Source organism: Trichomycterus rosablanca, chromosome 10 (genome assembly GCF_030014385.1).
Source record: "Trichomycterus rosablanca isolate fTriRos1 chromosome 10, fTriRos1.hap1, whole genome shotgun sequence".
In the NCBI taxonomy this organism is placed as follows: Eukaryota; Metazoa; Chordata; class Actinopteri; order Siluriformes; family Trichomycteridae; genus Trichomycterus; species Trichomycterus rosablanca.
Genome location: NC_085997.1, coordinates 8,675,267 through 8,691,019, shown reverse-complemented (window position 1 = coordinate 8,691,019; position 15,753 = coordinate 8,675,267). Strand labels below are relative to the sequence as shown.

At 41.1% G+C, this 15,753-nt stretch overlaps 1 protein-coding gene and 1 non-coding gene across 3 annotated transcripts; one reads left to right on the top strand and one right to left on the bottom strand.

Moving 5' to 3' along the window:
• Window positions 1–773: 773 nt before the first annotated feature.
• LOC134321209 (arf-GAP with coiled-coil, ANK repeat and PH domain-containing protein 2-like) lies at window positions 774–15,466 on the top strand. Of its 2 annotated transcripts, none has more exons than XM_063002816.1 (7): window positions 774–1,975; window positions 13,715–13,766; window positions 13,954–14,051; window positions 14,298–14,533; window positions 14,732–14,812; window positions 15,026–15,124; window positions 15,293–15,466. In XM_063002816.1, exons 2-7 carry the CDS (start codon window positions 13,746–13,748, stop codon window positions 15,403–15,405), a joined length of 648 nt encoding a protein of 215 aa, XP_062858886.1. In that variant the 5' UTR covers window positions 774–1,975; window positions 13,715–13,745; the 3' UTR covers window positions 15,406–15,466. The 2 variants fall into 2 exon arrangements, with proteins under 2 accessions (XP_062858886.1, XP_062858885.1); XM_063002815.1 differs by having other exon boundaries at window positions 13,951–14,051.
• trnal-cag (transfer RNA leucine (anticodon CAG)) lies at window positions 4,480–4,562 on the bottom strand. The gene has a single exon. It is a non-coding gene; the product is annotated as a tRNA-Leu (tRNA).
• Window positions 15,467–15,753: the final 287 nt, after the last annotated feature.

The window sequence follows — 15,753 nt, the reverse complement described above, 5'->3', positions numbered from 1 at the left end:
TAACCCATTTGCTGCACTGTACACTTTGTCACTAGGTTGTAAATCATATATCAATAGAAAGGGAGCTCCATATGAGATCTCCAACTGACCAAATGATGTTTTTTGGGTGGACCATTCTTAGCACTGTAACGGCACTAGCGTGTTAGGGTGAACTCATATGCGTGTGAAGGCAGACGAGTGAATACTTTTGGCAATAAAACCTTTTTATATTAATTGTTAAAATTCTTGAAAGTTTTACAGGACAACGTATGTATGTTAAAGTTTGTAATTTATGTCACATCCTTGTGGGATTAAAGCAGGTTGCAGAGCCCGAATAGCTCAGTCGGTAGAGCAGTAATGTCCCGTACTACATGGTTTATTTAGAAAGTTAAAGAATTTGTACTTTGTGAGATGTTTCTAAGTGAAATAGCATGTACTTGATCAGCTTGAAATAATAGCACACTGTGTGTGTAACATGTTCTCCACACCAACTAGTTGTACGCTCAGCCGTTTCAAACAAACTGTAGTAATTGCACTATATTAAACAGTTGGTATATCCTGCACCAGGGATGGACTGGTCATCGGGAGGGTCGGGAGTTTTCCCGGTGGGCCGCTCTGTATTTGGGCCGCTGAGGGAGTGAAAAATAAATTCTGTTTTAAATATTCCTGAATAATAATCCTGAAGTGTGCATTGGCCCACCACAGTATCCTCACTGCATGTCCATTGGCCAATCACAGAAATGTCCCTCCCCCAGGATAAACCGTAATCACAACCACCGGTACAAAAACTATGAATGAGTGCGAGATGGAGAAAGGGTCGAAAAAGCGTAAAGGAGGCGCAGAAAAAGCCCGTGATAAAACACAGAAAAAGCTGCAAGCAGATGCAGAAAAGTGCAGGAAACTGGACAACCTGTTTTGCAGTGAGGAACTACAGCATATCCAGAGAGCAGAAAAGGAAAAGTTAGAGTTCAGTAGCTCTGCTTCGTTAGTAACGCCGTTTAAGGAGAGACTGTGGGCCCATCTCAAATGTCGCCTATGCCCTACTTAGTGTACTTCCTAACAGTACAAAACATTTCTTTTAACAGTCGCTGAATGATTAATAAGTAGTTACAAGCTACTGGTGGATATCAGGGGCTTTAAACCAGCCGTTTTGAGGACGATTTTTGTAAAAGTTCTATGATGTCATGTCCAACATAGTGCACTACATAGGGAGGTGGATATAATTTGACATGGTACCATTAGTCTCTGCTGTTCAGAAAAAGTAAACACTATTGTGTCCTCTATAACAGCGATTTTTCAACTGGTGGGTCGCGACCCAAAAGTGGGTCGCGGACACGTTCTGGGCGGGTCGCGGACAGCTTGTAAAAAAATAAATACATTAAAAAAATTTTTACAAATAATTAATGCGCATCTGATTTTGTACTCGTCTTTTACCTGGAAAAAAAGAGACGGAGAGAGGCACGCATCCGACGCGCGCAGCATTCTCGTTGCCATGGTAACCACCATTCATAACCCGGAGTATTTGAAATGTGGATTTTCGTTCATTGAGGACAAACACTGACAGAAACCCCAGTGTGTTATTTGTAATGAAGTGCTGGCACACGAGAGCATGAAACCATCCAAACTAATGCGACATTTACAAACGAAACATCCCGCATGTAAAGACAAGCCGGTGGAGTTTTTTCAAAGACGACTTCATGAGCTGAAGGTATCACAGAAGTGTCTGACAGCATCTTGCTCCAAACAAGAACATGCGCTCCGGGCGATGTGATGGCTGAGTATCCATCTCTCGCCACTCTTGCAGTCAAAACGATCCTACCATTCAGCACGACCTATCTTTGTGGAAGTAGCTTTTCTACCTTGGTCCAGCTCAAGTCAAAGCAGAGAAACAGGTTGAACACTGAGCATGATAGCTCTGTCTACTGTCACCCCAGACTGATCAAAAGTAAAGTAGGCCTACATGCCCAACTGTCTCACTGACTTCCACAAAAGACAGGTTAGGTGAAAGCATCTTGTTTTGTAGCCTTATTTATTCTATGCAGTTTTGATATTTAAATTTATTGTAGTAACTTTTATACATGCAGTTGGCATGGTCCTCTTCAGTTTCTTACTAATGTACTCTGAATGCAGAGATATGCAGAGAAGTGACATATCAAATTTTGTGGCCTTATTTATTTTGTGCATTTACATTTTCAGCATTTAGCAGACGCTTTTATCCAAAGCGACTTACACAATGAGAGGAACACGATGAGCAATTGAGGGTTAAGGGCCTTGCTCAGGGACCCAACAGTGGCAACTTGGTGGTGGCGGGGCTTGAACCGGCAACCTTCTGCTTACTAGTCCAGTACCTTTACCACCAAGCTATCACTTGTGCAGTTTTGATATTTAATTTTATTGTAGTAACTTTTATACATGCAGTTGGCATGGTCCTCCTCAGTTTCTTAAAATTGCTCTTAAATTCACTTTGCATGCATATGTATGTTTAAATGTGTTTTTGAAGGCTATTTTTCAAAAATACATTTGTTTGGTTTGTATTCTATAAAAGTGGGTCGCGACTTAATGACCATGAGAAAATGTGGGTCCCGGGCTGAGACCAGTTGAGAACCCCTGCTCTATAACACAGAAAGGAAAATGCAGTTGTTCAGGACATTTTTTAGAGTGATTATGTGCAGAGCTCACATGGTTAATTTCCCTTGTCAACATATAAAGTATTTATTTCTTTGCTCATCGGAGCAATGCACTAATTTGGAACAAACGTGAATCATGTGTGAATAAAAGTGCGAAAAAAGCATATTTACCCGTGTTAAAGGTTAAATGAAAGAAAGGTTTATTTTTATTTCTTGCGGTTTAATGAGACAGGATGGGGAAATCCAATAGAACCATTTAAGAAATTGTAAATTTTATGTGTGTGATAGATGGATAGAACTATTAATCCCAAAGGAAAGTTTTGGAAATATATATATTTGTTTGTAGTTATTTTTTTATTATTTTAATTTTTATTATAGTGAGTTATTAACTTTAGTGGTAAGATGAAAACTATTAATATCAATCATCTAACATTTGATTAGGGGGTGATATGTGTGGCGCGATGTGCTTGTAGTGGGCTGGTCAAGAAAAAAGTCCAGGGCTGAATTTTGTTCCCAGTCCAGCCCTGTCCTGCACTATTCTGGACCTTACATAATGCAGCATCAACACAAGTGTTACTTTTTTGCGGAAGCATTTCTGCACGCAGGTGTTCCCACAGGGACGCAATTCAACAGCGCACCTCAAGCAAGTAGTTCTTCACCAAAACAGTGCAGTAACACATTTAACATGAATGTCACCCACCAAGACAATTACAGAAGAAGTAGTACTACTGAGTACTAATACTACTGAGTACCAATACCAGTTATTACTACTACTTCTTATTAGTTGTGGCGCGCTACGAGTAAAGGCACCAACGGAATATTAGCGTTCCGCTGTTGCCAGATTGGGCGGTTTTCCTCCTAATTGGGCGGGTTTTTTTTTTTCCAAAAACAATTTAATAGCATTTAAATAACACTTCTATTGAAAATAGAATATTCAGTTTTAAGAAGCCCCAACATTGTACAAGGCTATTAAAAGTAAAGTCAATTTTCAATGCTGATTTGGCTTAATATTGTTGGTCAGTCTGTATCATATTCCTGAAAGAAAATTAAAGTTTGTTTTCCATGCATTCACACTGGCCTGTTCTGGGGTTCAAATGAGTCTCATCAGTACACACAAGTTTGCAGTCAAATGATCAAGTATTGCACAGGAATATCTTTGAAATTCTGTTAAGGTTATAGGCTGTATTTTAGTTTTTCACTTGTCAGGGAAAATGAGAAAAAAATAAAAAAAGCGTATTATGCTAGGCTTGATGTAATTCTACATGGTACTCACTGCCATAGGTAAACGAGTGAGTGACCAAAACGCTACTAGATCAACAGCCACTAGCCACAACAAAAAATAAGGTATCAGACAGTTTCTGTGCCGCCCCTGTGTGATCAATGGTCTCAGTTTGGCCACCCCTATGAAAACTGTCTGGCTTTGCCACTGTCTACAGTTGAAAAAGAAGCAGAGACGAAATAGCTGATAAGAGATGAAGGACTAATTCAGTGGTGTATTCAGCTTGTATTTCTTGCCAGAAACCAGAAAAGAGGTTTGCAGGTACAGCCATCCAATTTTGGTGTTTTTAGCAGTTTTTCTGACATTTGTATTATTCATATCGATATCGGAATTATATCGTATCGACCGAAATTAGGAGTTATATTGTGATATAAATTTTAGCCATATCGTCCAGCCCTAGATCAGTATAAATACATGATTAAATTTCTCACATTTTCAGTGATCAAAAGCCTGGGTCCTGGCATCCATGTGGATGTTACTTTGACACGTACCATCTACCTCAGCATTGTTGCAGACCATGTACACCCTTTGATGAAAACTGTATTCCCTGATGGCTGTGTCCTCTAAAGATGTAAATTTGTATAAAGCATGAGCTGTCAGAAGTGGGATTCGAACCCACGCCTCCAGGGGAGACTGCGACCTGAACGCAGCGCCTTAGACCGCTCGGCCATCCTGACTTGAATGTGCTTTAGCAAAGCCAATTCTCCTCAACACCCCCACATGGCCAAAGATTTGTACGAACTGCTAAATCTTTTCACATTATTATGTATGTTAGAGGGTTAAAGACCTAAAGGTTCGACTCCTGGCTGGCTCGGTTACCTTATGCCTTTTTTTTGTCTCTCTAACTCTTTGTGTATGGAGCACAAACAATGCATCCAACAATGGAGGTCTTAAGTGAAAAATACTTGTCAGAGCGGAAAGAAGTGGCTGATGCTGTTGGAACTATGACTGCAGTCTATCAGGGAGCAGCCGACATGAGCCACCAGTGGCAGACTGCTGGGAAGCCGTGATCGTATAGTGGTTCGAATCTGGGTCACGGCACTGTCTTTTTGTATGCCGTGCTTCGAAGGTTCCTATTCTCACTCTTTTTTTGTCTCTCTAACTCCTTGTGTATGGTTCTCTGTACCCCAGATCCAACAATGCAGGTCTTGTCAAGGTGACAAAGACTTGGCAGAGCAGAATGAAGTGGCTGATTCTGGCGTCAGCCGGTGCTGAGCCTTGCAGTTTCCCATATGGTCTAGCGGTCAGGATTCCTGATTTTTACCCAGGTTTTCGACTTCTGCTATGGGAATTGGCCTTTATGATTGGACTCGAGCAAAACTCTGTGTATTAGTTCCTCGGCGCCTTGTTGCTGTAGCTCAAGCAGCTTGCAGTTCAAATTTTAGGACATGTGGGGGTGTTGAGCAAAATTGGCATTGGTAACGTGCAAGCAAGTCAGGATGGCCAAGCAGTCGTTCAGCTCGCAGTCTCCCCTGGAGCCGTGGGTTCGAATTCCCCTTCTGACAGCTCATGCTTTATACCTTCAAAATGGGAACAAAGATGCAAATGCACATAAGGTATTACAGTTACATATAATCACAAACACCCCACCACCACCATTAAAAAGAAAACCCTCCAGCAGCACTGCAACAAGAACAGAACTATCTCCTACAAGTCCAACAAAATCAAAGAGAATGCACTTCATAAAAGATCTCATCCCCGAATATGGCTGCATGTTGGCACTGTCGGCTGACTGAGACTTTTTGAACTGCACTATTTTGGCATCAACCCTTAAGTCCGTCTGTCAGTGGTACAAAGACAGTTATGCAGCATTAACACTCTGCTCTGTCAGTACATTACAATTTGCAAAGGGTAAAGGAGGTTCATAGTAGGGGGAATTAGCTCAAATGGCTGAGCGCTCGCTTAGAATGTGAGAGGTAGCGGTATCGATGCCTGCATTCTCCAGTGCAGAAACTTTATGATCATTTAAGGCATCACGTAATATGAAACTTGTTGCGTCAATGCTCACTGAAACGCAGCATCAAAATTTACAATGTAACAATAACATTTATGCTCTATTTTCACTCAAATCATTTTTTAATTTTTTAAAAGATTTTTTACAAATAATTTTTGATTTTTAAATTGACAAACGCAATAACTTGTAATTTTTCAATTTTGAAATGTTTTTGGTTAAAGCAGCGGTACGTGACATTTTGTTGGTTTTTCATCTGGTGAACTGCTTTGTAAAAGATGAACAGCTGAAACTCACGACATCCCCTTTAAATGCAGCATCAACCCTTAAGTCAGTCTGTCAGTGGTACAAAGACAGTTATTATTTTTTTCAGTTCGTCCTAAAAGCTGGGATGAACATTTTAAATAAACTGAGTCTGTGATGATATAAAAGCACCACATAATATAGAAAAGAGTATGTGAGATTAAACACGTTGCACTCCTACTTAATGCAGCATCAACGCTCTGTTAATCCATTAAAATTTACAAAGAGTAAAGGATAGTTTTTGTAATAGAAAACTAAGACTAACTAGGACTAAGATTTGTACGAACTGTTATATCTTTTCACATTATTATGTATGGTAGTGGGTTAATGACATAAATTTATATCAAGTATGTGTTGTCAGAAGTGGGATTCAAACCTACGGCTCCAGGGGAGACTGCGACCTGAACGCAGCGCCTTAGACCGCTCGGCCATCCTGTCTAGCCAGGATATGATTAATACCACTCTCACCCCACACGGACTAAGATTTGTACAAACTCCTTAATCTGTAACCCATTTGCTGCACTGTACACTTTGTCACTAGGCTGTAAACCATATATCAATAGAAAGGAAGCCCCATATGAGATCTCCAACTGACCAAATAATGTTTTTTGGGTGGACCATTCTTAGCACTGTAACGGCACTAGCGTGTTAGGGTGTGTTTTCTCTGGTATATGAGTGTATTAGGTACAGCCTTCTTGTTGGCTTTTTAACTGACTGGATTATTTGTTACGAACTCAAACCCGGTTTGTGCTTGTTGTAGGCTATTCAATCGTCCACAAGATTGAATAATATGAATACAGTTAATATTGTATTATGTAATAGAATGACTATAAAGCTGAGTCTGAGCTTAAACACTTGCACCCTGACTTTATAATGCAGCATAAACGCTCTGTTAGTACATTAGTAAAGGTGGGGTCTTCGTAAGGGGAATTAACTCAAATTGTAGAGCGCTCGCTTAGCATGCGAGAGGTAGTGGGATCGATGCCCGCATTCTCCAGTGCAGAAACATTATGATCATTTGGCAGCAACTCGGAATCTGAAATGATAAAATTATGGTGAAATTCGTTGCAGCATTAATCTTTAGGCCAGTCTGTCAGTGTTGCAATGTTATTAACGCCCTGTTTACTCTTAAACTGTTTTATTTACATAACTTTTTTGTTTTGTTTTGACAGAAATGCATGAACTTATAATGCTACAATATTAAAATGCATCAGAGTTTTATTTCTTAGTTTGATCGCTGCTATTTATATAACTGAAATGATATTATTGTTATCTTATTTATTTACTTTTTGAAGTTTTTTTTTTATAAAAAAAAGACTCACAGTGATCATTAGCAGGATAAAACAGGCAGTGAATGAATTAATGTATTCCATAATAAGAAACAATAAGAACATCCATCATACCACCAGGTGGTGGAAGTGTGATTGTTCAAGAGATTCAAGATTCAAGATTTACTTTATTGTCATTTTACTGTACACCGAAGTGTACAGAAAAAACGAGATTACGTGCATTGGTTCACGTTAAAAACACCACAGGTTTAAAAAATAAGAAATATATATAGAATAGTAATAGAATAGTAAAGTTAAATAATACTACTAATAATAATACTGACATTATGAAAATTGCACATTGTAGTTAAAGTATTGCACATGCATAAAAATTCACAGTGGTTATACATAATGATAATTATTGCACATTTTGTTATTGCACATTTTGTTACTGCTTGTTAAGATTTAAGGATATTGCACATGTTATACCCATAGATGAAAATATTTATCAGATTTGGGTTAATTTGTTCTGTTCAGAAGTCTGATGGCAGTTGGGTAGAAACTTCTTCTGAACCGGTCCGTGTTGCAGCGTAGACTACTGTACCTTTTACCCGAGGGCAGAAGGGTGAACAGTCTGTGACAGGGGTGAGTGGAGTCACTAATGATGCTCCTGGCTTTTGACAAGAGGTGCTTTTGAGCCAGATCCTCAATAGGTGGAAGTCTGGCCCCTATGGTCTTTTCTGCTGTCCTAACCACTCTCCTGAGGGCCTTTTTTTCTGAGATGTTACAACTCTCATACCAGAGAGAGATGCTGCTGGTTAAAACACTCTCTATTGTGCCTCTGTAGAAAGTAGTGAGGATGGGTGGACTGAGATGGGCCCTCCTCAATCGGCGTAAGAAATGCAATCGCTGGTGAGCCTTTTTGACCAGAGAGGAGGTGTGCAAGGACCAGGTCAGGTTGTCCGTAACGTGAACCCCTAAGAACTTCGTGTTCTGGACAATTTCAACCGGCGTGCCATTGATGTAGGTCGGGGTGTGAATGGGCTGTTTTTTCCTGAAGTCAATCACCATCTCTTTGGTTTTATCAACATTCAGGACCAGGTTGTTATTGCTGCACCATTCCACAAAGAGTCTCACCTCCTTTCTGTATGCAGTCTCGTTGTTGTCCAGAATGAGTCCCACAACTGTTGTGTCATCTGCATACTTTATTATGTGATTTGTGTTGGACTTAGCACGACAGTCATGGGTCATCAGAGTAAACAGTAGAGGGCTCAGCACACATCCTTGTGGAGATCCAGTAGACAGTGAGACCGTGGTTGATGTGTTGTTGCCTACATGCACAAACTGATGTCTGTCTGTGAGAAAATCCAGAATCCAATTGCACAGTGTGGTGTTTAGTCCCAGTGTGACCAGTTTGCTGGCCAGATGCTGGGGGATTATTGTGTTAAAAGCCGAACTGAAGTCGACAAACAGCATCCGTACATGTGAGTTCCTTTTCTCCAGGTGCTCCAGGCTTAGATGAAGAGCAGTTGAAATTGCGTCATCAGTAGACCGGCAAGGGCGGTAGGCAAACTGAAAAGGATCAAGTGATGGAGGTAGGACAGATGTTATATGGTTCTTGACTAGTCTTTCAAAACACTTCATTATTATGGGGGTGAGTGCTACTGGTCGAAAGTCATTTAGACTAGTTACTGTGGATTTTTTTGGAACTGGGATAATAGCTGAGGTTTTGAAACATGATGGAACAACAGCTTGACTCAGGGAGATGTTAAATATGTCTGTTAGGACAAGAGTCAGTTGATCCGCACATCTCTTGAGCATACCACCAGGTATCTTGTCAGGACCTGCAGCTTTTCGAGGATTTATATTCCTTAGTGTTCGACGGACGTCCGATGGGTCCAGAATTAACACTGGGTCGTCAGGATGCGGTGTGACTTTTACTGCAGGTGTATTGTTAAGAGCTTCGAACCTACTGAAAAAGTTATTGAGGTTGTTTAGAAAGTCAGTGCTGTCATCCCAGGTTTGAGGAGTAGACTTGTAGTCTGTGACAGACTGGATTCCCCGCCACAAGCTCTTTGTGTCTCTGTGGTCCTGAAAGTGTCCTTGAATTCTTTGCCCATGGGCTCTTTTTGCCGTTCTGATAGCCTTGTTCAGATTGGCCCTGGTAGACCTGAGGGCAGTAGTGTTGCCAGATTTAAAAGCTGAGTTTCTTTCTTTCAGCAAAGCCCGAACCTCAGTAGTCATCCATGGTTTTTCGTTTGCCCGGACAGTGATGTTTTTTGTGACACTGACGTCGTCCATGCATTTTTGTATGTAATCTGAGACTACTTCAGCATACTCACTGACATCTGTGATTTGGTCCTTGGTGGCAGCATCTTTAAAAACAGACCAGTCAGTGCAGTCAAAGCAGTCCTGCAAAGCTGTTGTGGCTCCCTCAGGCCAGATCCTCACCTGTCTTGTGGAAGGTTTAGTTCTGGTGAGCATGGGTCTGTATGCGGGTGTTAACATCACAGTTATGTGATCAGAAGAGCCAAGGTGGGGGCGGGGGGATGCTTTGAATGCTCCCTTGATGTTAGTGTACACATGGTCCAATAGATTGTCACCTCTTGTCCCAAAGTCCACATGTTGGTAAAAGTGAGGGAGAACTTTCCGCATGTTTGCTTGGTTAAAATCTCCAGCAACAATAAATACTGCCTCAGGATAGGTGGTTTGCCAGTCATTCATTAAAACATAGAGGGTGTTTAGGGCTGCCTTTACGTCTGCGTCGGGGGGTATGTAAACAGCGCTGATGACTATGGTGGAAAATTCCCTTGGGAGATAAAAGGGACGGCATTTAACTGACAAAAGTTCAATGTCCGGAGAGCAATAAGAATAGATCCTGTCAGCGTTTCTGCACCATCTTTTATTTATATAAATGCACACTCCACCGCCACGGGTTTTACCACTCAGAGCTCCAGATCTGTCTGCTCGGAAGATGGTTAGCCCCTCCATGCTAATCGCGTCATCCGTAACCGCGTCGTTAAGCCAGGTCTCGGTAAAGATTAAAGCACAACAGTCCCTCACCTCCCGTTTTCTTGTTAAATCCAGTCTGAGGTAGTCCAGTTTATTCTCCAAGGAGCGGACGTTGGCCAGCAATATAGACGGCATCGGTGTTCTGCATGGGTTAGCTCTTAGCCTAGCGCTAGCTCCTCCGCGGGTACCCCGCTTGCGCCTCCGCGTACACCGTCTGCGTCTCCTCCGAAAACGGGCAGCGTTGGTAGGAGTTGTCGGTGTTGTACAGGCCTCTCCAGGTGAGCGTAGCAAGCCGAGCTCTTTTAACGTATCCAAAGTATTTGAATCAACAGGACTCGTTTGTATCGTTTTATGCAGTAACAACAAGCTGTTACGATCATAGATCAGTCTTTCTGCGCGATTTCGGACAATGCCAGATTCCCTAACGGTGTTTTTACCGGTGTTTTTATCGTGAGCCGATGCAGCCGCTGCCGACATGGGCGCCGCCATCTATCAAGTGTGATTGTGTGGGGATGCTTTGACATTTGGGTGACTTCATGGGAGTCTTAATCGATTGAACCAGGAATAATGAACCACTGCCCTGATTCTCAGTGCTGAGAATCATCCACTTACTAAATAATACCTGCTCTGTGGTGGTCCTGTGGGGGTCCTGACCATTGAAGAACAGAGTGAGCAGTCTAGAGTCAGTAATTGTAGAACTACAAAGTGCTTCTATATGGTAAGTGGAGCTGATAAAATGGACAGTGAGTGTAGAAACAAGGAGGTGGTTTTAATGTTATGGCTGATTAGTGTAAACTCACACACTGTTGTATGTGCTTGCATGACTGTAGGACGAGTTTTCAGTGCATTACCGTAATATCCATAAAATGTGTCCTTGCGATTTCAGTGCAGAAAAGTTTGTGTAGAGACTGCAGCAGCGGATACTGTGTTTGTTTAGAAATTGTGGTCATACTTTTTTCAACAAGGTAAGTTTATTAAAATAAACGTTTTTTTGTATATTAGCTTCTGGATATTTTCGGATGCTACGGACAAAACTGTGTTGTACTGCTATGATGATACGACTTTGTTCCAAACCCTTTTAGACTCTTCCACCACCGTTAGCGCTTCTCTCAGTTAGTTCAGCTCATTAAATATATTATCCACAGTATCGCTTACTTTTACAAATCCAATTTTAAGGTTTAGACAGAAGGGAAAATGTCAATGTAAATAGACAGCAGTTTGTAAAAGATGTTATTTATATTCTAGCATACAAACATACATCGCTCCAAAATATGAATGAACGCTTCAGTCAGGGTTGCCAGATTGCGCATTTAAAACTCCGCCAAAATGCATGGAAAACCGCCCAACATACTCACGAAAAACAGCCGATAATCAGCGCTTAAACAATATTAAACCAGTTAAACATGATCTACTACTGCTGATATCTCACAAATCAGTGATTGATTATAAATTATGAATGGCATTTGAAATAATGAATGGCATTTGAAATAATAAAAAACTAAGACTAAGAAGTCTTAAGAAGTGTTTCTTTAGGTTTTTTGTGTTCTTGCTAGAACTGTTTCTACTTGAAGAACTATTTAGTATAATTCAAGGTTCTTTGCTAACTCAATTAGATTTTTATGGACTTTTTTATTTTGCCACAAATAAATGCACATAACATTTAAGGACTGGAAAACAATCGTGCAATTGATACAGGAAAAAGGTGAAAGAAAGGAATCTGTTTGTAATCTACCTGCTAAATTTTCCTCCAGAGATGTTTTTCTTTGTGTGTGTAAGCAGCAACATACTTCACCTAAAACTTTATATAATCACCTTCAAGAGAGCCAAAACAGAAATAAAACGTTTTATATTAATTCTACACGACAACGTATTGTGGCGCCGGCGAGCAGGAAGGCGAGCATCTGGACCTCGAGTGAGCTGCCCTTGGCAGTTCTCTCAGTGGTTTAGGACGTACACTCATTCATTCACACATACATTCATACAACAGACAAACATATAAGCTACCTATCCAGCTCTCACCGCAGCCACCCAGTCTCCCACACTGGGATACACGCTAACGGTAAGCCTGGATACCACGGCTCCTCCCACTGACGCTACAGTATGTTAAAGTTTGTAATTTAAGTCACATGCTTGTGAGGATTTAAAGTTGGTTGCAGAGCCCAGATAGCTCAGTCGGTAGAGCATCAGACTTTTAATCTGAGGGTCCAGGGTTCAAGTCCCTGTTTGAATTATCCACAAAGTTGAATCAGTTCATCTGGACACAATTTTGTTGTAGAGATACGTTTCGTCACTCAATCCGAATGACTTCTTCAGTCTGAGCTGGTGTTGAATACCCTAACCTTATATGCAGTATATCCATCTCCTCTCTACCGCTTTCATAACATTGATTGGGGCATTTAAAAAAGTTAAAAAGTGTTTCTTCAGCAGCTGTTTTCTACCATTCATTATTTATTCTTTGACTAAAAATGATTTATGTAAATGTATTTGATACACATGTTGTGTAAGGTTACAGTAATTATCACTAAAAGCACAAATAAAAGAAATAATTAACACAGTAAAATCAAAGAAAGACATTTTTCATAAATTAGGTGTGTGTGTGTGGGGGGGGGGGGGGGGGGGGGTGTTAAAATCATTTGAGTAAAATAATGAAAAATAAACAAATGGTGAAATTTAAATGTACACCATCACCTGCAGCGCTGCAGCACTGAGACCTTCTGCCTTTGTGACATCATTGTGATGACACTGAGTGTTCTATGAGAGCTCAGTTTAGTTGAACCTTCAGTGTTTGTACATCATTTCTCATGATGGCTGCTGAACAGGAGAGACGTGCTACCGACCATCCTTCTCTAATGCGACGCTTTTGGCGTAGTCTGTGCTGGCCGTTCGGTCGAGTTCGTTCTCAGACGTCTTTTCAGGACGTCTGTGGTGGCGAGACTGAACCGGAGGGCAGCGTGGACGCAGAGAACCAGACAGTTATGGAGGGATACTTGTTCAAGAGGGCCAGTAATGTCTTTAAAACATGGAACAGGTTTGTAGAGAGCTAGAACACACGATGAGCAATAATTTAGGTAGAAATGAATGGCAAATTAAACCCCTCTAATCATCATAGCAATCGTTTCCTAAATATTGTACATTTTACTGACTCTGACTGATCAACGGCATGTTAAATCAGAATACACGACGATTCAACATGATTTAATATAAAGCTCATTTACAAGTGAAACCCTGCAGAATTTCAGTGCTATGCAGTTGTTTTATTTCTATGATTCCTTTTGTTTCTGTTTCTTTCCTTCAGGCGCTGGTTCCTGATTCAGAACAACCACCTTATGTACAAGAAGAAATCCGGGGTTAGTCACGTGTCCTTTGTCTAAAGTAAAATCAGTAGCAATAGTGGCCTACTGCAAAATCAACATAAAAAGGAGCAACTGTTCCTGAACAATCACTTTTAAGGACTTGTTTGCTAAAGTTTGAGTTGTTTTTGCTGGAACATTAGAGGTAAAGAAATGTTTGAGAAACCTTTTGTGCCCCCAGCAGAATATCATGGTGGTCATAGCTGATTTACGCCTGTGCACGGCCAAACACTACAAGAGCATCGGACGCCGTTGCTGCTTCCAGGTGGTTTCACCTACAAAGTAAGTCCAGTGTATCATCAGGCATGAAAATTCATTTGATTTCTTTATTTATGACACTCTGAAGGGCGTGGACGTGCAACAGTTCTGCTATACAAAGATGAAGAATTAAAAAAGGAACATTTTACTCTCTTTCTAATAGAAATGACATGAAAACCGGAGTGGAATAAGCACTTTGTTGTGCTGTAGATTCGTGCCATGTTCAGGGTGTGTGTGTGTGTGTGTGTGTGTGTGTGTGTGTGTGTGTAGGATCTGGGTATTGCAGGCCGATTCAGAGGAGAGAAGAGAGGCTTGGATCAGAACCATTCAGAACATGGTTGCTAACACCGATGGTGACAGAACAGACGAATCCATCACTTCCCAATCAAATGAGGTGGTGGATTTGAGCCCAAAACAGGAAGGATCCAGTAGCTCCTCTGAATCACGAGGATCCCAACACACAGAGAGAGACTCGCTACGTCCACCATCCACTTCTGGAACCTCAGGTGTGTTTGAAACTCCAGTCTAACAAGAACACTCGATTCCATCAAGTATAAAGCAAACCAGTTTCAAATGGCCAAAATTAACATTTAAATGGATGCAGACACATTCCATTTCAACTTTCCTACTCTTTCTGATTGATAACTGCTCCGTCCCAAACCTCGTACCCTTGACCATCCACTTCTGACCTTGCCTCTGTACAGCTGAGCTGAGTCTTGGCGAAATTGTGCTGGAATCGGCTGCTGTGTTGGATTCCCTCTCTGATGCTTCTCTAGCGAGCAGTGGTAAGTACACACTACAGCAAGTCATCTAGAAAACCATTTTTTTATTCAGAGCTAAATTTACTAGGTGAAAGGTTTTAAGTGAATGAGTGCAGTGATTTAGAAAAGAATCCAGTTCAGGTTTGATTTAGAACAATTTTCTAGGAAAGATTCACTCTGTGATTGTTTGAAAGTCGATGTAAAACACTGATACTAACACAAAACACATCTGTTAAGTCGAGAGCATTGAAGGTACAGTTGGAGGGACCTCACACATCGAAGAGAGCCCGGTGGAACTGAGCACCAGCACCTCCTCCAGCAACTTCATCCACACAGGTCAGCCAGAGCTTTACTGAACCATTCAATGATATTGTGAACTGGTAAGATTTAATGATGAAACATTTGTAACGTATGACTCTGTAAAGCTCTATACACTTGTTGTACATCTGATGTGTTAGAGATCATTTACTAACAGTGATTAAATGACATTTGTGTGAACAACAGCTGGTGAGAAGAGCACGACTACAGGAAAGCACTCGGTCCAGAGAGGCAGCGCTCCTTCCAAAGGTCTGTCCAGCCTTACATCTTTCATAGAACAAATATTATCTAGAGCTTAAATCATGCTGCTCTTGAGTTTTTTATTGAGTTTTTTACTTTTACTGAGGAGTTTCTATCAGATTAACAACACGTCCTGTTTTACAGAGTGCTTCGATAGCCTGTACGGAGTCGGAAAGCTTCTGGGCAAAGGAGGCTGCGGTTCTGTGTTTGCAGGACTTCGTAAGGCCGATGGAAAACAGGTGAGATATTTACTCGGCTCTGCTCAGAGTTACACGAGAATTGTCGATCATTACAAAGCTGCTTTGATCTTAAGATCCACAATGACTACGCATGTCATCAAACTTGTAGTTAAAAAGCGAACGGCCCTTTTGGTTACTGTTGGCCAAAAGTACGTTCCCGTAATATTC

What these genes read in the sequence shown, in the direction of transcription:
- LOC134321209 (XM_063002815.1), top strand. Translation starts at nt 13,746, where the DNA reads ATGTACAAGAAGAAATCCGGG. An exon ending in TGCTTCTCTAGCGAGCAGTG is followed by an intron (nt 14,813 to 15,025) that starts GTAAGTACACAC and finishes ACATCTGTTAAG; the next exon opens with TCGAGAGCATTGAAGGTACA. An exon ending in CAGCAACTTCATCCACACAG is followed by an intron (nt 15,125 to 15,292) that starts GTCAGCCAGAGC and finishes TGTGAACAACAG; the next exon opens with CTGGTGAGAAGAGCACGACT.